The following is a 23166-nucleotide window of genomic DNA, read 5'->3' as shown; positions in this document are numbered from 1 at the left end:
TGAAACGGAGTCAAACGTCACCAGTGACTGCATTTGATTGGTGAAACGGAGTCAAACATCACCAGTGACTGTATTTGATTGGTGAAACGCAGGCATGCGATAGATCCTACTTTGAAGGTCTGTCTGACAAACCAAAACAAACAAAGCGTGCATTAACAGATCGATAAAAACCAGTAGCGAGTAGCGAGCTGAATGTTGATAAATGGAGCGGAGTAAAAGTAGCGTTTCTTCTCTATAAATATACTCAAGTAAAAGTAAAAGTATGTTGCATTAAAACTACTCTTAGAAGTACAATTTATCCCAAAAGTTACTCAAGTAGATGTAACGGAGTAAATGTAGCGCGTTACCACCCACCTCTGTCTGTCTGTATATCTAACATGAATAACACAACATTTAAATACAAATTTATAAATTGGCAAACGATTTTCATACTCCACTGGGATAGAAAGCATGATTGATCAGATTGGGAGGTAGGGATGGGTACCATTTACATTAGAACCCATAAGGTGTTTCAAGATGCACAATAAGGAGGCACTTGAAGAAAAATGGTCTGCAGGGTCATTTGGGTACTTTCTTTTGTCATTTTGATTTAAAAAGAGCGTATTTTTCGGACTGTAAGTCGCAGTTTTTTTTCGTAGTTTGGCCGGGGGTGCGACTTATACTCAGGAGCGACTTATGTGTGAAATTATTAACACATTACCGTAAAATATCAAATAATATTATTTAGCTCATTCACGTAAGAGACTAGACGTATAAGATTTCATGGGATTTAGCGATTAGGAGTGACAGATTGTTTGGTAAACATATAGCATGTTCTATATGTTAGTTATTTGAATGACTCTTACCATAATATGTTACGTTAACATACCAGGCACATTCTCAGTTGGTTATTTATGCCTCATATAACGTACACTTATTCAGCCTGTTGTTCACTATTATTTATTTATTTAAAATTGCCTTTCAAATGTCTATTCTTGGTGTTGGCTTTTATCAAATACATTTCCCCCAAAAATGCGACTTACATGTTTTTTTCCTTCTTTATTATGCATTTTCGGCCGGTGCGACTTATACTCCGGAGCGACTTATACTCCGAAAAATACGGTAAACAGTTGTTTGCCAATGAATAGCTTCATACAACCATTAAGCATGAGTAGAAAAGATGTTTTTGCGTTATGATTCATATTCTCTGAAGAATGGCCAAGAAATCATAAATTCTCCCAGGGTATGTAAACTTATGAGCACAACTGTAGTTTGGCTGAGTGCGCTCTCAGTGCTGCTGGAGTGATCGCCAATTGCCAAAGTGCAAAGAGTCGGGAACCGGGCGTGTTGTCACGCGTAACTTGGCACCGTTGGATTTTACATTAATCGGTGCCCAGTAGGGATGATGCTCGAAACAGATTTTCCCGGTTGTTCGATAAGAAAAGAACCGAGTCCTCAGACTCGAATCCCTTTTTGAGAACCGGTACCTGTTATCGAGACCACTATAGTAAAGAAAAAGAGTTGGTTCTTTATTCGAATCCCTGGGAACGAATCCCAAATGGGCAATGTTATGCCCATTTGATTGTAGACTCTTACTGACACCTTGTGGCGATATGAAAATACTACGTGTCATTAGTTTGGCCACTTCTGGGTTGGCGAGTCAGTTAAGTTCATGAGACAATTGAGAAGTAGACAAGTTGTGTTAGCTCTTACAAGCCTTGGAAAAGATAAGTCTGTAAGTAAACTGTTTAACTTGTTTATGTAACTCAATATTAAGGTGGAAAGTGGTTACATTTAAAATTAAGATGTTTATTTAAAAACGATTTTTGTGCACTGTTTCAATAGATGATTTGAGGACTTAAAATGGCTGCCAGTCATGTATTTCCACCATCTAAATAGTTTCAACAACCAGAAGTATTTGTTTGATGATAGTACTGTATATTTGTGTGAAGCTAATATTTACATATTGTGTATTAAATTTGAGTATGTTAATTGAATCACATAGCTTATACATTTGTCATTGTGTGTATTTCAGTTTAAAAAAAATAAATAAATAACAGTCCAGTGCAAGACAAAACTAAAGATAGGAAAAGACAAAGCAAGATCAACAACAATAAAGAGCCTAAATGGATTAATCTGCTTTGGAACTTTATTGGACGTCTTGGATTGTTTGTTAGCTGCCTGCCTGTGTGTGTAGTTAGTATGTTCCAATAGCAGCAGAAGTGCACTTTTTGGAGAGCTGTATTATTTTCAGTTTTGTGCCCAAGGGACTAACTTTATTTAACACTATATTATTATTTATACACGTATAGTGATAACAGAGACAGGTTGTTTTTGTGTTACTGTACATATTTGTTTTTCTGAAAAATCCCACTTAATATACTTTGGGTAACAACAATCAATATTTTTTTTTTTTTTTTTTTAGGGGGGTAACAGTCAATATTTACTTATTTAATTTTATATTTTTTTCTTATAAAATAAAAGTGAGCTTTTGTTAAACCAAATATTGTGTTTTTTTCCATATACAACACCCTATTTGGATTCGATAAGCGAATCGATAAGGAATCGGTTCGATAATAGGATTCGATAATAGGCTCAAACTCGATAATTTCTTATTAAACATCATCCCTAGTGCCCAGTAGGAATGGCGGGATTCGGTCGGTGCCAAAAAATACCGGATTCAGTGCCCATCCCTACTGAGAGGTGTGTCCAAATGACACTTATAGCTCAGTGGGTGTGGTCAAGTTACTTCAGAAGAGGAAGTTGATGGTGACGGAGGCCCCAGATCGCCGCCCAACCGATGACATAAAGTCAACGTCGCTCAGGGGAAACATCTACTCACACACACAACAAACACACAACACAGACCTGCACATCTCTCCCGGGACATGCGCCTCGTCTGAACAGGCCACTCTGACTCATGCTAGCAAAAATAAACCGGGCAGCTGTGAGAACAAGGCCTGGGAACCGCGAAATGTAAGGGCTAGTTTAAGGAGGGTGGGATGTGGAGTTGCGGGGGGGGGGAGCGATCGCGGGTTTTCAACTCGGGGGTGGGGGGAAGGAAAGTGATCTGGAATCAAAGCAGACCGAGGACTCCGGAGGCTGCGAGGACCAGGCGAGCAGACGTGGAGACTTGGTTGGAGTATTTACAGTCGCTGTGACCTAGAAAGAATGCCACCAGCAGGGAAATTTATGAGCGCATATAACGACGTATCAATAAACATCAAAAAGTGCCTGGCAGCTTTAGGACATTTAATATAAGGGGGCACAATCCAGTGCCTGGAGGTGCTCCTGACAATGTGACAGCTTGTCGTGAACCCTGGCTAACCTCCCTCCCCCCTGCCATGTCAGCCCAATGACGCTCTCTCCTGTTCTCCAGCCGAGCGTAAACACGAGGTCGTGGAGGAACGACCGACCAAAACCCTCGACAGCTGACGTAACCTCTCTTCTCCACTGATTCCCATTTGATTTGATTTCTTTTGTAGCGAGAGAACAAATAGCGGTTTGCTACGGAGATCTTCTTGCCAAGGCAAAGATGAAGAAAGTTTAGCGTCAGAGCGATGCCAAGTCATGTTGGCTTTATTGGTTATAAATATCCAAAGACGGCTCTCGGCGCTATCTGATGTAGCGAAGAAGTGGGCCATGTTATAGGTTCATTTATCACAAACAGACCTTCAGATGTATTTTTTCTACATGGAAACGGGGAAACATATATAATATGACGTCAATCTATGTATGATTGTGTTCTGCACCGTGGGAAATCAAACACCAACTAGCCTTGGCTACATCCTGCATCATCAGTTATGAGCAAACTGTATTTTAGTGATTCTGTACACCTTCAGTTTAATATACAGTAAACCAGGGGTCACCAACGCGGTGCCCGCGGGCACCAGATAGCCCGTAAGGACCAGATGAGTAGCCCGCTGGCCTGTTCTAAAAATAGCTCAAATAGCAGCACTTACCAGTGAGCTGCCTCTATTTTTTAATTTTATTTATTTACTAGCAAGCTGGTCTCGCTTTGCCCGACATTTTTAATTCTAAGAGAGACAAAACTGAAATAGAATTTGAAAATCCAAGAAAATATTTTAAAGACTTGGTCTTCACTTGTTTAAATAAGTTCATTAATTTTTTTACTTTGCTTCTTATAACATTCAGAAAGACAATTTTAGAGAAAAAATACAACCTTAAAAATGATTTTAGGATTTGTAAACACATATACCTTTTTACCTTTTAAATTCCTTCCTCTTCTTTCCTGACAATTTAAATCAATGTTCAACTAAATGTATTTTTTTATTGTAAAGAATAATAAATACATTTTAATTTAATTCTTCATTTTAGCTTCTGTTTTTTCGACGAAGAATATTTGTGAAATATTTCTTCAAACTTATTATGATTAAAATTCAAAAAAATTATTCTGGCAAATCTAGAAAATCTGTAGAATCAAATTTGAATCTTATTTCAAAGTCTTTTGAATTTCTTTTAAAAATTTTGTTCCGGAAAATCTAGAAGAAATAATGATTTGTCTTTGTTACAAATATAGCTTGGTCCAATTTTTTATATATTCTAACAAAGTGTAGATTGGATTTTAACCTATTTAAAACATGTCATCAAAATTCTAAAATTAATCTTGATCAGGAAAAATTACTAATGATGTTCTATAAATTCTTTTTTTAAGTTTTTCTCTTTTTTCGGTTGAATTTTGAATTTTAAACTATGTTTCAAAATTGAATTGTCATTTTTTTCGTGTTTTCTCCTCTTTTAAACCGTTCAATTAAGTGTAAATATCATTAATTATTAATAATAACATAGAGTTAAAGGTAAATTGAGCAAATTGGCTATTTCTGGCAATTTATATAATTGTGTATCAAACTGGTAGCCCTTCGCATTAATCAGTACCCAAGAAGTAGCTCTTGGTTTCAAAAAGGTTGGTGACCCCTGCAGTAAACCCTTCTTTAGCCCGGTTATTTGTTTCCAGGCCTGACTGTGGTAAATTAACTTACACAAAGTAGGAATCATTCATTCGAAATCAAATATTTTCATAACTCGAGCATAAAGAAACTGTTTACCGTATTTTTCGGACTATAAGTCGCTCCGGAGTATAAGTCGCACCGGCCGAAAATGCATAATAAAGAAGGAAAAAAACATATATAATCGCACTGGAGTATAAGTCGCATTTTTGGGGGAAATGTATTTGATAAAAGCCAACACCAAGAATAGACATTTGAAAGGCAATTTACAATAAATAAAGAATAGTGAACAACAGGCTGAATAAGTGTACGTTATATGAGGCATAAATAACCAACTGAGAACGTGCCTGGTATGTTAACGTAACATATTATGGTAAGAGTCATTCAAATAACTATAACATATAGAACATGCTATACGTTTACCAAACAATCTGTCACTCCTAATCGCTAAATCCCATGAAATCTTATACGTCTAGTCCAGTGGTTCTTAACCTTGTTGGAGGTACCGAACCCCACCAGTTTCATATGCGCATTCACCGAACCCTTCTTTAGTGAAAAAAAAAATAAAAAAAAATTTCAAATTCAAAACAAAGTTTTATGTTTTTGGTAACACTTTAGTATGGGGAACATATTCTAAGTAACAAAGACTTAATTTAGAGTTATTTGGTTAGGGTTAGTGTTAGAGAGTTAGGGTCAGGGTTAGAGGGTTAGGGTTATAATAAGGCCATGCCGAATAAAACATTAATAAGTACTTAATAATGACTAGTTAAGAGCCAATATATTACTAATTTGCATGTTAATAAGTAACTAATTAATGGTGAATATGTCACCCATACTAAAGTGTTTTTTACTGGTGCATAAAATGAGCCGAGCATGAACATCACCTTGTTCAAACAACAAAACCAACACAGTGCATAAACTCACAACAAATTACACACCTGCAAATCAGTCTGACTTCTGCTGTTGCCGAATCCGTAATACGCCGATAGGGAGAAGTTTTTATTTACACGATGAGTCGGGTGTGTCTTGACCTCCGCCGAACCCCTGAGCCCGACTCACCAAACCCCTAGGGTTCGATCAAACCCAGGTTAAGAACCACTGCTCTAGTCTCTTACGTGAATGAGCTAAATAATATTATTTGATATTTTACGGTAATGTGTTAATCATTTCACACATAAGTCGCTCCTGAGTATAAGTCGCACCCCCGGCCAAACTATGAAAAAAACTGCGACTTATAGTCCGAAAAATGTGGTAAATATGCTTATTAACAGTAAGAGGGCATCTGGACAGGAAATAACACCCGCAGAGTCACTTTTACCTAAGTAAAGGAGGGACTGGATTATCGATATACTCGATATATCGCGGGTTTGTCTATGTGCGGTATAGAAAATGACTATATCGTGATATTCGAGTATACGTTCTCACACAGTTGCTTTTAGCTGCGGGCATTACACTACAGGCTCTTCTCACTCTTTCTAGTCTCTCCTTCTCACAGAGACATAAAACAAGCGCACCTTCCTACATACGTCACATACGTATACCCTCGCGGAGCAGAGAGGTAGCGGCATGGGTAACGTTAGCTGTGGTGCGAGTGGTAATACAAGAGAAAGAAGGTGCGTTGCTACAAAAGGTAGCATTACTGCTAATATGTAGCATCATTTGAAAAGTCACCTGCTAGAGAATGAAGAGTGCTTGAAACTCCGCATGTCAACATCTCCGTTCGGTGCCACACCAACTAAATGCCGAGGCAACCATTTCCACATTAACACCGTATGAAAAAAATAGTCCACAACAGAAGGAGATAACGTCCGCAGGAACCTACCACATAGTGAAGGACATACACTATTTGATTTCCTATTATGCAGCTCATTTTTATTTGACACTTATTGAAATATCTTGTGTGACATCATGCACAAAAGTGCACTTTATTTGTTTTAAACTATTGTAATGGCGTTCTGTACAAAAAGTGCACTTTAATTTAGTGTTGTTTTGATATGTCATCTTAGTGACATCATGCACAAAAGTGCACTAATAGCTTGTTTTAAAATGTCTCTGACAATCTTGCACTTTCTGTTTTGAAATGACATGAATGTTTGTGCCACTGCTTAATAACTGTTTAATAAATACACTTTTGGTCAATTGACTTAGTTGTGATTTCCCTCTCTGCATTAAAGGTTAAAATGAGCATATATTAATGCAGTATCAGTGTTTCCCATAAACTGCCAAGATACCTGTGGCGGTGGGGGCGTGGCTATGGGCGTGGTCACCATTACATCATCGAGTAATTTGCATAATTTACTACAATGATATGATTTTCTCTAAAAAGGCTCAAAAAATGTATACTTACTAATTAATAATAACAGTTTTGTTTTAAACGTCCATCCATCCATCCATTTTACAATATAATTACAACACTTTATGTACATATTTATATACAGATTTGAACAATAAGTTATTCACTGAAATATATTTATTAATTGTGGTTCTTACAAAAAATATATCTTATAAAATATAAAAGCTAAAATGTCTCTTAACGCTCTGCCCCTTTAATTAGTGCATACTAAATAATTTAACTTTAGCCTACTACTACAACCATATTATTTACCAGCAACATAAAGTGAAACAGAGGCAGAGGTGTCCTGCCACAGTCAGTAACAAATAAACAGAAAACAGTAGTGGTCAAAGACAAATAAGGCAACAAGAGAAGTATCCTACACTTCTCTTTTGTAAAGTAAATCTGAACAGCCTATATGGGCATCTACATCAACTATATGATTTGCCTGAGAAGCTGGACAGGACAAAAAAAAAAAAAAAATTATTTGTATTTTATTTGTGGCGGACGTAATTCTTTCGTGGCGGGCCGCCACAAATAAATGAATGTGTGGGAAACACTGAGTATGAAGAAGAATGTTTTAATGTAGACACATAGAATCATCATACTGCTGTGATTATATGCATCAAGTGTTCATTCAAGGCTAAGGCAAAAATATTGAGATATATATCGTGTATCGTGACACGGCCTAAAAATATTGAGATATTAAAAAAAGGCCATATCGCCCAGCCCTAGACTGGATGCTGTCTGAGGCTGAGCCAATCAATGGCCATGATACTGAACAGCATGCTCCGTTTGGTCTCATCTAGTAATGTAGTGTTGATATTTTTAGCTCATTTTAGGGTTGTATCGGTGGAAAGTACCGCGATACTAATGAAATAAAAAAGGTACTATACTGCCTAGGGCTGGGCGATATGTGGAGTTTGTAAGATGTATCGATATATTTTTAAACAAGATATGAATTAATAAAATATCGTAATATCGATATCATTTATTTCACGTTAAAATGGCCAAATGCCGCTTATTTGTTGTGTTCCTTGTTCTCCCCGCTTCGCTCGCCCCAGAATCAGAAGTACTTTATTCTGATTCTGAAGCTACTGCCAATCTAACGGGAAATATAGTTAAGCGTCGCACTTTTAAATAAGTAGCGATTTCCGTAGCTTAGCTATGTTTAGACCCATGTAGCGGAGCTGTTACAAAAGAAGGGAGAGGGAGAAGAGAAAGAGAGAAGTGGGCAAGTGCAACTCCACAGGCAGGGGACGACATATACGGGAACATCCATGATGACTGGTTGGTTTACGTAGAAGAACATCCATGATTGGTTGGTTGTTTACAATGATGAGACACGATTGGTTAAGATTAGAGATGTCCGATAATGGCTTTTTTGCCGATATCCGATATTCCGATATTGTCCAACTCTTAATTACCGATTCCGATATCAACCAATACCGATATATACAGTCGTGGAATTAACACATTATTATGCCTAATTTTGTTGTGATGCCCCGCTGGATGCATTAAACAATGTAACAAGGTTTTCCAAAATAAAACAACTCAAGTTATGGAAAAAAAATGCCAACATGGCACTGCCATATTTATTATTGAAGTCACAAAGTGCATTATTTTTTTTAACACGCCTCAAAACAGCAGCTTGGAATTTGGGACATGCTCTCCCTGAGAGAGCATGAGGAGGTTGAGGTGGGCGGGGTTGAGGTAGGGATTAGCGGGGGGTGTATATTGTAGCGTCCCGGAAGGGTTAGTGCTGCAAGGGGTTCTGGGTATTTCTTCTGTTGTGTTTATGTTGTGTTCTTGTGCGGATGTTCTCCCGAAATGTGTTTGTCATTCTTGTTTGGTGTGGGTTCACAGTGTGGCGCATATTTGTAACATTCATTCATTCTTAACGTAATCTTACTTATCTCATCATATGAAATATGACTTACTTCACCAATTATTATTATTAAATTCTTACTATTATGTATTTATTTATTTTTATTGTGATTACCTATGGAGTTTATTGTGAATAAATTGTGAACAGGAAGTGAACAAAAAGTTTTAGCAACTGTTATGTAAAGAAAAGGGGTAGGATTAAATAAGCTCTGCTTCTTCCTACTCCTTTTCGAACATGTTGAAAAGAGAAACTGGAAATTGTGATGTATCATGTTGTATGCTTGCATGTTCGAAATAAACTCAAACTCAAACAGTGTTTAAGTTGTTTATACGCCACCCTCAGTGTGACCTGTATGGCTGTTGACCAAGTATCCATTGCATTCACTTGTGTGTATGAAAAGCCGTAGATATTATGTGATTGGGCCGGCACGCAAAGGCAGCGCCTTTAAGGCACGCCCCCAATATTGTTGTCTGGGTGGATATCGGGAGAAATTCGGGAGAATGGTTGCCCCGGGAGATTTTTCGGGAGGGGCACTGAAATTCGGGAGTCTCCCGGGAAAATCGGGAGGGTTGGCAAGTATGACTGGGAGACGCAACTGCTCTGTACTTCTCCCTACGTCCGTGTACCACTCCGTACAGCGGCGTTTTAAAAAGTCATACATTTTAGTTTTTGAAACCGATACCGATAATTTCCGATATTACATTTTAAAGCATTTATCGGCCGATAATATCGGACTGCCGATATTATCGGACATCTCTAGTTAATACCCATCTTGACTAACTGGTTAATAAAACTGCCACTGACTGTTTACAGTACAATTGTCATTCAATTAAATTTCAGTGAATTTTGCTAAAAAATAAAAATCTTCATATAAATATTTTCACCGGAAAATATATCGAGATACATATCGGATATTGAGTTTAAGTAAAAATATATAAAGATATACTTTTTCGTCCATATCGCCCATCCTTAATACTGCCTTAGAAAAATACCCGTACTTTTTTTTTTCATGGACATGAGCCGAGGCGCAGGTGAGTCGACACACAGCGAAAACGGCGTGGAGACAGAAGAGGGAGAATGAACGTATTTTAACTTAAAAAACGATAAAAGGGAAGCTATAAACACTAGCAACACCGTTCTGCAGGCGGTGCTTTAAAATATAGCAAGTTAGCGGCTAATGACCATCCACAGTGTTTTAGCTACTTCTAAATCGCTAATCGTCACCTCCATGGTGACAAATCTATGTTTTCGTAAAAGTATCCCTTTAGGACAAGGAGTAGCTAAACATGCACTAGGATACATACCATGAATTGATTAACGCTACCATGAATTGATTAACGTGGACCCCGACTTAAAAAAGTTGAAAAACTTATTCGGGTGTTACCATTTAGTGGTCAATTGTATGGAATATGTACTGTACTGTGCAATCTACTAATAAAAGTTTCAATCAATCAATCAATACAATAGCTAACTGCTAACAGCAAGCTGGTGTTCCTGAATGTAAACAAATGGGTGAATCAACACAAACATCGACTGTAACGATATCAAGGGGCGTATATACCCGATGCCACGATGATAACATCGATATTTTTTACTATTACAAAATCTTCTCTCATTTTCTTTATTGTTTATCAAATCAGGAATCATGTCCCTGGACAGAGGATAACTTTAATCACGATCAATGTATGATCCTGTAACTACTTGGTATTGAATCGATACCCACATTTGTAGTATCACCCAAAACTTATGTAAAGTATCCAAACAAGTGCTTATTACATTTGAACAGAAATGTGGAAAGAACATGTTACCACAGAGAGTAAGCAGATGTTAACAGTAAATAAGCAAGTAGATTAATCATCCATTTTCTACCATGTGTCATCCATTTAATACCATTTGTCCCTCATAATTTTGTTAAAGTAATACATTGTGAAATGATACAATATGTTCCTGCATACGTCTGCAGCCAAATTAAAAAGCCTTTGGAACTCGTTTGCTTGCTTATTACTAAAAGAGAAGTTGTTTACTATATTATTTAATGCCAAAATTGTTCTTTGATTGCAATAACAAACATATGTATCGTAAGATTGTTTGTTAAAATAAAGCCAATAAGGACATTTTTAGTGGTGCCTTTTATTTTAAAAAATATCAAAACACATTTTGGTACCAGTACACAATTAATGTTATCATGACAACACTAGTTTTTTATATGCTTGGAAATGCCTAATTTAGACCAAAAATACCTTATAAAGTGAAGCCGCAAACTTACTGTACTGTACTATACTGGACTATCTATTAAAATGTAAACATGAATGTAGTATAATGACTGTAAACAGTGAGTGTTTCACTAATATACATATGAAATAGCTACCTTTTTTGTACAATTTAAATCCTTGCGAAAACCTAACACCTGTGGGGGTCTTTCCAGGGAAAATGTTCCATTAAAGTCGTATAAAACTGTGGACTGTTAACTAGTGTCATGCATGACGTCTACCCTTTTGTTTTTTTCCAAAATTCAAATTGAAACGCATCATCTTAGTAATCGAGTAACTTAGCGGTTAGTTTGCAAATTGAGTAATTTGATAAAACATGCACTATAGCTTCATTGTGTTTTTTTAAGGACAATTGTTTTAAAAAAAAAATGCAATGATTTTTCTGCTTGCCATCTATTACCTTCAATTTGTGTTTCTAATAAAAGCGCAAATTGCACTTTTATTACGTGTGCATGGACAACAAAATAAAACAGCAAAAAAACACAACATCACGGCATCCACACCTCTCTGCTAAAAAAATAATAAATATGTTTGTGGGTTTAAAGTCACTCCATACTTGCCAACCCTCCCGATTTTTCCGGGAGACTCCCGAATTTCAGTGCCCCTCCCGAAAATCTCCCGGGACAACCATTCTCCCGATTTTCTCCCGATTTTCACCCGCTCAACAATATTAAGGGCGTGCCGTGATGGCACTGCCTTTAGCGTCCTCTACAACCTGTCGACGCGTCCGATTTTTTCACCATACAAACAGCGTGCCGGCCCAGTCACACGTTTTATGCGGCTTCTGCATACACACGAAAGTGAATGCAAGCATACTTGGTCAACAGCCATACAGGTCACACTGAGGGTTGCCGTATAAACATCTTTAATACTGTTACAAATATGTGCCACACTGTGAACCCACACCAAACAAGAATGACAAACACATTTCGGGAGAACATCCGCACAAGAACACAACATAAACACAACAGAACAAATACCCAGAACCCCTTGCAGCACTAACTCTTCCGGGCTACAATATACACCCCCCGCTACCACCAAACCCCCCGCCCCCAATCTCCCGAATTCGAAGGTCTCAAGGTTGGCAAGTATGGTCCGGATTAGTTACACTCATTCAACGATAAATCAAAGCTTTTTTTTTTTTAAATCGAATCATTCGATCGAGTCGATTTTTAACTGCAGCCCTTTTAAGTGCGCTTTATTATTTTAACGCTTTAAGTGGGTTAGCTTATTTTTACACTTGTGTGACAGTTGCATACATACTTGCCAACCTTGAGACCTCTGAATTAGGGAGGTGTGGGAGGGACGGGGTTTGGTGGCAGCGGGGGTGTATATTGTGATGTCCCGGAAGAGTTAGTGCTGCAAGGGATTCTGGGTATTTGTTCTGTTGTGTTTATGTTGTGTTACGGTGCGGATGTTCTCCCGAAATGTGTTTGTCATTCTTGTTTGGTGTGGGTTCACAGTGTGGCGCATATTTGTAACAGTGTTAAAGTTGTTTATACGGCTACCCTCAGTGTGACCTGTATGGCTGTTGACCAAGTATGGCTTGCATTCACTTATGTGTGTGTAAAAGCCGCATATATTATGTGACTGGGCCGGCACGCTGTTTGTATGGTGGAAAAGCGGACTTTACGACAGGTTGTAGAGGACGCTAAAGGCAGTGCCTTTAAGGCATACTTGCCAACCTTGAGACCTCCAATATCGGGAGGTGGGGGGTAGCGGTGGAAGGGGGGGCTTGGTCGGGGGTTGGGGGCGGGGGGCGTGGTTGGTGGCGTGGTTATTTACAGCTAGAATTCACCACCTCGAGTATTTCATATATATATATATATATATATATATATATATATATATATATATATATATATATATATATACATACATATATATATATATACATATATACATATATATACATATATATATATACATACATATATACATATATATACATATATACATACATATATATATATATATATATACATATATATACACATATATATACATATATATATATATATACATACATATATATATATACATATATATACATATATATATATACATATATATACATATATATATATACATATATATATATATATATATATACATATATATATATATATATACATATATACACATATATATATACATATATATACATATATATATATATATACATATATATACATATATATATATATACATATATATATATATATATATATATATATATATATATATATATATATATATATATATATATATATATATATATATATGAAATACTTGACTTTCAGTGAATTCTAGCTATATATATATATTTACATATAAATAAAGAATTTCAGTGTTCCGGTGGCTATCCATTAGATGGCAGTATTGTCCTGTTTAACTTCTCCGTTCATGATGAGTATATCATTTCGGCCACCGTGTTCAATGGAGAAGTCTGTTCTACAAAATTTACAGGCAACATACACCTTCCCCTTCGAACTGTCCTGAATGAACTGAAATTCTTGTTTCCATTCGTTTTGGAACTTGCAAGCGTATTTCTTCATCTTGCTCGTCGACGGCGTCGCCATGTCTGTAATTTCCTCGTTCTTCTGCTTCGTCTCCTTGTTGTGTGCGCAGTTGTGCACTCTACTCTCTAAAAGCCCTAGATGTTATGACGTCATTGGGCAGGCACGCTGTTTGTATTGTGGGAAAGCGGACGTGAGAACAGGCTGTCCCCACTCAGTCTCAGGTCCGCATTGAGCTGGAGGGGGCGTGGCCTCCAGCTCCGGCTGAATACCGGGAGTTTGTCGGGAGAAAATCTCTGCCGGGAGGTTGTCGGGAGAGGCGCTGAATACCGGGATTCTCCCGCTAAAAACGGGAGGGTTGGCAAGTATGCTTTAAGGCACGCCCCCAATATTGTTGTCTGGGTGGATATCGGGAGAAATTCGGGAGAATGGTTGCCCCGGGAGATTTTCGGGAAGGGCACTGAAATTTGGGAGTCTCCCGGGAAAATCGGGAGGGTTGGCAAGTATGGTTGAATATAGTTGGCACGCTTATTTACCTGAAGGAGCATCAACTGGGAAAGGCTTTTTCAGTTATTTATATTATGACTTTGTTTTTGCACAAGAAAGCAGCAAAATAACCAACATTGTAATAGCCAACATTAATGGGTCAGTGGAAACAACAGTATGGAAATTGTAACATTTCAAAGTGCATGCAGAGGTAGATAAAGCAGCTGGATGCTGACCACCCATGATACTCTAAATGCAGCTTCTGCCATCTTTTGGAGTTCATTAAAGAAACAAACTACACCATGAGGTTGCCTACAGCCACAGCTCTTATGCCATTTTTTAACCTCCGATTATTTGCTTTTGCAGACTAACTCACACACACTCAAATAGACCCCCTCCATCCATCCATTTCCTACCGCTTGTCCCTTTTGGGGTCGCGGGGGGTGCACCAACCACCACAAATAGACTGCAGGCCTGTGGTAAACACTAGGTGTGAGTCTTTTGGCACCTAACGATTCGATCTGATTCCGATTAAATTCAGAATCGATTTCATTTTTATTTTTTTTTGTCCTGTCCAGCTTCTCAGGCAAATCATATAGCAGGTGTAGATGCCCATATAGGCTGTTCAGATTTACTTTACAAAAGAGAAGTGTATGATACTTCTCTTGTTGCCTTATTTGTATTTGACTTTATTAAATGTATTTATATTATCATTTGGTGCCGCCGGGCCGGAGCAGGAGGGGATAGAAAGAGGAAAAAAAAGAAGACAGGGGGGGGAATTGTGGGGACAAGAGGGGGATTAGACAGAGAGACAAAAACAACAACACAACAATAACAACAACAACAATAGAGCAACATCAGCAAATACGACATGTACAAATATGATGGTAAAAGTAATAGCAAATAAGCAGTTAGCGAAAATAAAAAACAATACAGAAATGACAATGAGCATTATTACACTAAAAATGGAGCAATACAAATACCAATAGAAATAGCGCTATTGATAATGAACAATACCAATACTTTACCTGTATTATCAACAATACAGTTGTTCAAATGCAACAATACATATACGTAATGATAACTAGAGATACGAAAGAATGCAGAAAAATGGAGGGGAAGAAAGAGAAGCAACCTACATTAACCTTGTAGATTGTTATAGTAACAATAGGTTAAGCTTTTGTCAGTGTGCCATGTGTTATACCCAGAATACTCAGAATCGATTACCGATTCAAACCGATTCTCGCAATGTATTATATCAGTGGTTCTTAACTTTTTTGATCTTGGTTATATATATATATATATATATATATATATATATATATATATATATATATATATATATATATATATATATATATATATATATATATATATATATATATATATATATATATATATATATATACACACACACTACTGTTCAAAAGTTTGGGGTCACATTGAAATGTCCTTATTTTTGAAGGAAAAGCACTGTACTTTTCAATGAAGATAACTTTAAACTAGTCTTAACTTGAAAGAAATACACTCTATACATTGCTAATGTGGTAAATGACTATTCTAGCTGCAAATGTCTGCTTTTTGGTGCAATATCTACATAGGTGTATAGAGGCCCATTTCCAGCAACTATCACTCCAGTGTTCTAATGGTACAATGTGTTTGCTCATTGGCTCAGAAGGCTAATTGATGATTAGAAAACCCTTGTGCAATCACGTTCACACATCTGAAAACAGTTTAGCTTGTTACAAAAGCTACAAAACTGACCTTCCTTTGAGCAGATTGAGTTTCTGGAGCATCACATTTGTGGGGTCAATTAAACGCTCAAAATGGCCAGAAAAAGAGAACTTTCATCTGAAACTCGACAGTCTATTCTTGTTCTTAGAAATGAAGGCTATTCCACAAAATTGTTTGGGTGACCCCAAAGTAAACACTGCAGTATGTTTGTACAGTAAAAGTCTGATGACAGTCATGGTCATAGGTCTCTCATATTCTTAAAACAGAAAATGATGTCTGACAACGAGCTAAAGGTCCGCCTTGTCACTTCCTGCTCAGGGAGTCTGACTCATCACAAACCCTCTCTGCCAGCGTGCACTGTCATCATCTTTGCACTGACACACACATATCAATAAAATAGCAGAGCATAAAGTTACCTGATTTGAACTTCCCCCTGCAGATGGAGGGGCTCTCCACGTGGAGGCAGGCCATGGAGGACAGTGCTGCTGTGCTGGGGGTCCACCTCTGGAGTCCCATGGAGCGACTGGGCCAGACGAGAAGACGGCTGGGACGGACGAGACTCTGTGCTCTGAGCCAACGACAGCTGGGGTTCGCTCGCGACCGGCCGCCCCTCCTCCCTTTCTGGCACTGGACTCTGTTGAGGAGGGGAAAAAAAAAGTGTGTGTTCAGCCTGTGTGTGCGTGTGTGTGTGCGTGGTTAAGATCAGTAGGAGGGAACGTAGCAGTGTTTGTGTTAACCCTCTCTAGGCTGCTCCGCTTGACTTTATGACATAACCCTGAAGAAACATGAAGTCAATTTAAACATTATTTGTTCATTATCAACATGTTCTAAAAAGCAGTGGGCGGCTTTCCCATGAAACGTGTTTTGTTTTGTCTTTATCTAAACTCCTAAATAACGTCATGAAAACACACACGCACACACATTTTATTGTATTTATTACTTTGAGACCTGAGAAAAATGCCTACCTCTTTAGGACCACCCTTTCTAGATATATAAAGATTTGTATTTACAACATTGATAATATGTACATACTATGCAAATATAAAAAAGCTTGTTGTGAAAAATGAGTTGGAATTTCACAAGAAAAACTTAGAATTTTGGCAGTATTATAATAAAAGTCGTCATTTTACTCAACGCAAGTCAACATTTTACAAGAAAAACGGAACATTTGTGCAATATTATGATAAAAGTTGAAAATTTACTCAATAACAGTCGCAATTTTATAAGAAGAGTGTAAAGTTTTGGCAATTTTATGAAAAGAGTCCAAATTTTACTCGACAAAAGTCACAATTTTATAAGAAAACTTAAAAATGTTGGCAATATTGTAATAATCAGAATTGTACTTGGCAAAAAAAATCACTATTTTACAAGAACAACAAAAAAATTGGCAATATTGTGATAAAAGTCAGAATTTTATATGACAAATGTCATCATTTTGCATTAAAACGTAATGATTTTATATAAAAAAGTAATAATTTTATGAGAAAATATTGCAATATTACAGAAACAGGAAGAATATGTGAAATTGTTCACAGTTTTATAAGAAAAAAGTCAACACTTTGTGAGAAAAAAACTGCTTTTACTTAATTTATTTATTTTTGTAATTATTTTTTAATCTTCATTATTTACGTCATTATTACAGTATGTCTCTATATACATATTATTTTTATTTTTTTAAATTAATTTTGGCCAAATGGGGAGCACTTAAAAATTTTACACGCACTTGTTATTTCATATGTTGACCAGAAGGGGAGCACTTTTAAAACCGACACACACAGTCCATCCATCCATCCATTTTCTACCGCTTATTCCCTTCGTCAATTTGCAAAATCCCTCCTTTTTGGGACCACCCTAATTTTGATAGATTTCACCACCAGGGGCGCTAATGAGACATTCTCTATTAGATGCAATGGTTTTACGTATTGGGACCATGATTTATGTCCTAACTTGTTCACACCTCCTCATATGGAAGGTACTTTTCCTTGTTGATGTCTCAAGAAGGGTAGAAATACAACCACACACACACACACACACACACACACACACACACACACACACACACACACACACACACACACACACACACACACACACACACACACACACACACACACGCACACACACACACACACACAAAGTAAGAAATACAATAACGTACGTGTGAGACCTGAGAAAAATGCCTACCTCTTTAGGACCACCCTTTCTAGATATATAAAGAAGTGTATTTACAACATTAATAATATGTACATACTATGCAAATATAAAAAAGCTTGTTGTGAAAAATGAGTTGGAATTTCACAAGAAAAACTTAGAATTTTGGCAGTATTATAATAAAAGTCGTCATTTTACTCAACGCAAGTCAACATTTTACAAGAAAAACGGAACATTTGTGCAATATTATGATAAAAGTTGAAAATTTACTCAATAACAGTCGCAATTTTACAAGAAGAGTGTGACGTTTTGGCAATTTTTTGAAAAGAGTCCGAATTTTACTCGACAAAAGTCACAATTTTGTAAGAAAACTTAAAAATGTTGGCAATATAATAATAATCGGAATTGTACTTGGCAAAAAAAATATCACTGTTTTTACAAGAACAACAAAAAAATTGGCAATATTGTGATAAAAGTCAGAATTTTATATGACAAATGTCATCATTTTGCATTAAAATGTAATGATTTTATGAGAATATATTGCAATAACAATATATAATAATCATATTTATTTTTTATATTGTTTTTGTATTGGTTTTCTATTCACTTATTCTTTGTTTTTATTCAGTCATATTGTTTTTAATATTGTTTTTAACATGGCTGTGCAGCTATTTGGAAACATTCTTGTTGTGTAAATGTGCTATATAAATAAAGTGGATTGGATTGGATTGGATTGAATATTACAGAAACAGAAAGAATATGAGAAATTGTTCCCAGTTTTATAAGAAAAAAGTCAACACATTGTGAGAAAAAAACTGCTTTTAGTTCATTTATTTATTTTTGTCATTGTTTTTTAATCTTCATTATTTACGTCGTTATTACAGTATGTCTCTATATACATATTATTTATATTTTTTTTAATTAATTTTGGCCAAATGGGGCGCATTTCAATTTCTTACACACACTTGTTATTACATATGTTGGCCAGAGGGTGAGCACTTCAAAATTTTACACACACTTGTTATTTCATATGTTGACCAGAAGGGGAGCACTTTAAAAACCGACAGACAGTCCATCCATCCATCCATTTTCTACCGCTTATTCCCTTCGTCAATTTGCAAAATCCCTCCTTTTTGGGACCACCCTAATTTTGATGGATTTCACCACCAGGGGCGCTAATGAGACATTCTCTATTAGGTGCAATGGTTTTACGTATTGGGACCATGATTTATGTCCTAACTTGTTCACACCTCCTCATATGGAAGGTACTTTTCCTTGTTGATGTCTCAAGAAGGGTACAAATACAACCACACACACACACACACACACACACACACACACACACACACACACACACACACACACACACACACACACACACACACACACACACACACACACACACTCACACACACACACACACACACACACACACACACACACACACACACATTATTGTATTTCTTACTTTGAGACCTGAGAAAAATGCCTACCTCTTTAGGACCACCCTTTCTAGATATATAAAGATTTGTATTTACAACATTGATAATATGTACATACTATGCAAATATAAAAAAGCTTGTTGTGAAAAATTAGTTGGAATTTCACAAGAAACTCTTAGAATTTTGGCAGTATTATAATAAAAGTCGTCATTTTACTCAACGCAAGTCAACATTTTACAAGAAAAACGGAACATTTGTGCAACATTATGATAAAATTTGGACATTTACTCAATAACAGTCGCAATTTTACAAGAAGAGTGTGACGTTTTGGCAATTTTTTGAAAAGAGTCCAAATTTTACTCGACAAAAGTCACAATTTTGTAAGAAAACTTAAAAATGTTGGCAATATAATAATAATCGGAATTGTACTTGGCAAAAAAAATATCACTGTTTTTACAAGAACAACAAAAAAATTGGCAATATTGTGATAAAAGTCAGAATTTTATATGACAAATGTCACCATTTTGCATTAAAATGTAATGATTTTATGAGAAAATATTGCAATAACAATATATAATAATCATATTTATTTTTTATATTGTTTTTGTATTGGTTTTCTATTCACTTATTCTTTGTTTTTATTCAGTCATATTGTTTTTAATATTGTTTTTAACATGGCTGTGCAGCACTTTGGAAACATTCTTGTTGTGTAAATGTGCTATATAAATAAGGTGGATTGGATTGGATTGGATTGAATATTACAGAAACAGAAAGAATATGAGAAATTGTTCCCAGTTTTATAAGAAAAAAGTCAACACATTGTGAGAAAAAAACTGCTTTTAGTTCATTTATTTATTTTTGTCATTGTTTTTTAATCTTCATTATTTACGTCGTTATTACAGTATGTCTCTATATACATATTATTTATATTTTTTTAAATTAATTTTGGCCAAATGGGGCGCATTTCAATTTCTTACACACACTTGTTATTACATATGTTGGCCAGAGGGTGAGCACTTCAAAATTTTACACACACTTGTTATTTCATATGTTGACCAGAAGGGGAGCACTTTAAAAACCGACAGACAGTCCATCCATCCATCCATTTCTACCGCTTATTCCCTTCGTCAATTTGCAAAATCCCTCCTTTTTGGGACCACCCTAATTTTGATAATTTCACCACCAGGGGTGCTAATGAGACATTCTCTATTAGATGCAATGGTTTTACATATTGGGACCATGATTTATGTCCTAACTTGTTCACACCTCCTCATATGGAAGCTACTTTTCCTTGTTGATGTCTCAAGAAGGGTAGAAATACAAGAGCACACCCACACCCACACCCACACCCACACCCACACACACACACACACACACACATTATTGTATTTCTTACTTTGAGACCTGAGAAAAATGCCTACCTCTTTAGGACCACCCTTTCTAGATATATAAAGATTTGTATTTACAACATTGATAATATATACATACTATGCAAATATAAAAAAGCTTGTTGTGAAAAATGAGTTGGAATTTCACAAGAAAAACTTAGAATTTTGGCAGTATTATAATAAAAGTCGTCATTTTACTCAACGCAAGTCAACATTTTACAAGAAAAACGGAACATTTGTGCAATATTATGATAAAAGTTGAAAATTTACTCAATAACAGTCGCAATTTTATAAGAAGAGTGTAAAGTTTTGGCAATTTTATGAAAAGAGTCCAAATTTTACTCGACAAAAGTCACAATTTTATAAGAAAACTTAAAAATGTTGGCAATATTGTAATAATCGGAATTGTACTTGGCAAAAAAAATATCACTATTTTTACAAGAACAACAAAAAAATTGGCAATATTGTGATAAATCAGAATTTTATATGACAAATGTCACCATTTTGCATTAAAACGTAATGATTTTATATAGAAAACTAATAATTTTATGAAAAAATATTGCAATATTACAGAAACAGAAAGAATATGAGAAATTGTTCCCAGTTTTATAAGAAAAAAGTCAACACATTGTGAGAAAAAAACTGCTTTTAGTTAATTTATTTATTTTTGTCATTGTTTTTTTAATCTTCATTATTTACTTTGTTATTACAGTATGTCTCTATATACATATTATTTTTATATTTTTTTATTAATTTTGGCCAAATGGGGAGCACTTAAAAATTTTACACACACTTGTTATTTCATATGTTGACCAGAAGGGGAGCACTTCTAAAACCGACACACAGTCCATCCATCCATCCATTTTCTACCGCTTATTCCCTTCGTCAATTTGCAAAATCCCTCCTTTTTGGGACCACCCTAATTTTGATAGATTTCACCACCAGGGGTGCTAATGAGACATTCTCTATTAGGTGCAATGGTTTTACGTATTGGGACCATGATTTATGTCCTAACTTGTTCACACCTCCTCATATGGAAGGTACTTTTCCTTGTTGATGTCTCAAAAAGGGTAGAAATACAACCACACACAACCACACACACACACACACACACAAACACACACACACGTTATTGTATTTATTACTTTGAGACCTGAGAAAAATGCCTACCTCTTTAGGACCACCCTTTCTAGATATATAAAGATGTGTATTTACAACATTAATAATATATACATACTATGCAAATATAAAAAAGCTTGTTGTGAAAAATGAGTTGGAATTTCACAAGAAACTCTTAGAATTTTGGCTGTATTATAATAAAAGTCATCATTTTACTCAACGCAAGTCAACATTTTACAAGAAAAACGGAACATTTGTGCAACATTATGATAAAAGTTGGATATTAACTCAATAACAGTCGCAATTTTACAAGAAGAGTGTGACGTTTTGGCAATTTTATGAAAAGAGTCCAAATTTTACTCGACAAAAGTCACAATTTTGTAAGAGAACTTAAAAATGTTGGCAATATTATAATAATCGGAGTTGTACTTGGCAAAAAAAATATCACGGTTTTACAAGAACAACAAAAAAATTGGCAATATTGTGATAAAAGTCAGAATTTTATATGACAAATTTCATCATTTTGCATTAAAACGTAATGATTTTATATACAAAAGTAATAATTTTATGAGAAAATATTGCAATATTACAGAAACAGGAAGAATATGAGAAATTGTTCCCAGTTTTATAAGAAAAAAGTCAACACATTGTGAGAAAAAAACTGCTTTTACTTAATTTATGTATTTTGTAATTGTTTTTTAATCTTCGTTATTTACGTCGTTATTACAGTATGTCTCTATATACATATTATTTTTATTTTTTTAAATTAATTTTGGCCAAATGGGGAGCACTTCAAAATTTTACACACACTTGTTATTTCATATGTTGACCAGAAGGGGAGCACTTTTAAAACCGACACACAGTCCATCCATCCATCCATTTTCTACCGCT

At 35.8% G+C, this 23166-nt stretch overlaps 1 protein-coding gene across 1 annotated transcript in view; it reads right to left on the bottom strand.

Moving 5' to 3' along the window:
• Window positions 1-23166, bottom strand: part of mrtfbb (myocardin related transcription factor Bb) — a 230500-nt gene that overhangs the window by 36830 nt on the left and 170504 nt on the right. The window contains exon 4 of the mRNA XM_062049993.1: window positions 16592-16809. Coding sequence (XP_061905977.1) covers window positions 16592-16691 — 100 coding nt within the window. The 5' untranslated portion in view covers window positions 16692-16809. The remainder of the gene's footprint in view (window positions 1-16591; window positions 16810-23166) is intronic.

The sequence above is a fragment of the Entelurus aequoreus genome, linkage group LG06 (genome assembly GCF_033978785.1).
Source record: "Entelurus aequoreus isolate RoL-2023_Sb linkage group LG06, RoL_Eaeq_v1.1, whole genome shotgun sequence".
NCBI lineage: Eukaryota > Metazoa > Chordata > Actinopteri > Syngnathiformes > Syngnathidae > Entelurus > Entelurus aequoreus.
This window is presented reverse-complemented; position numbering and strand designations above follow the sequence as displayed.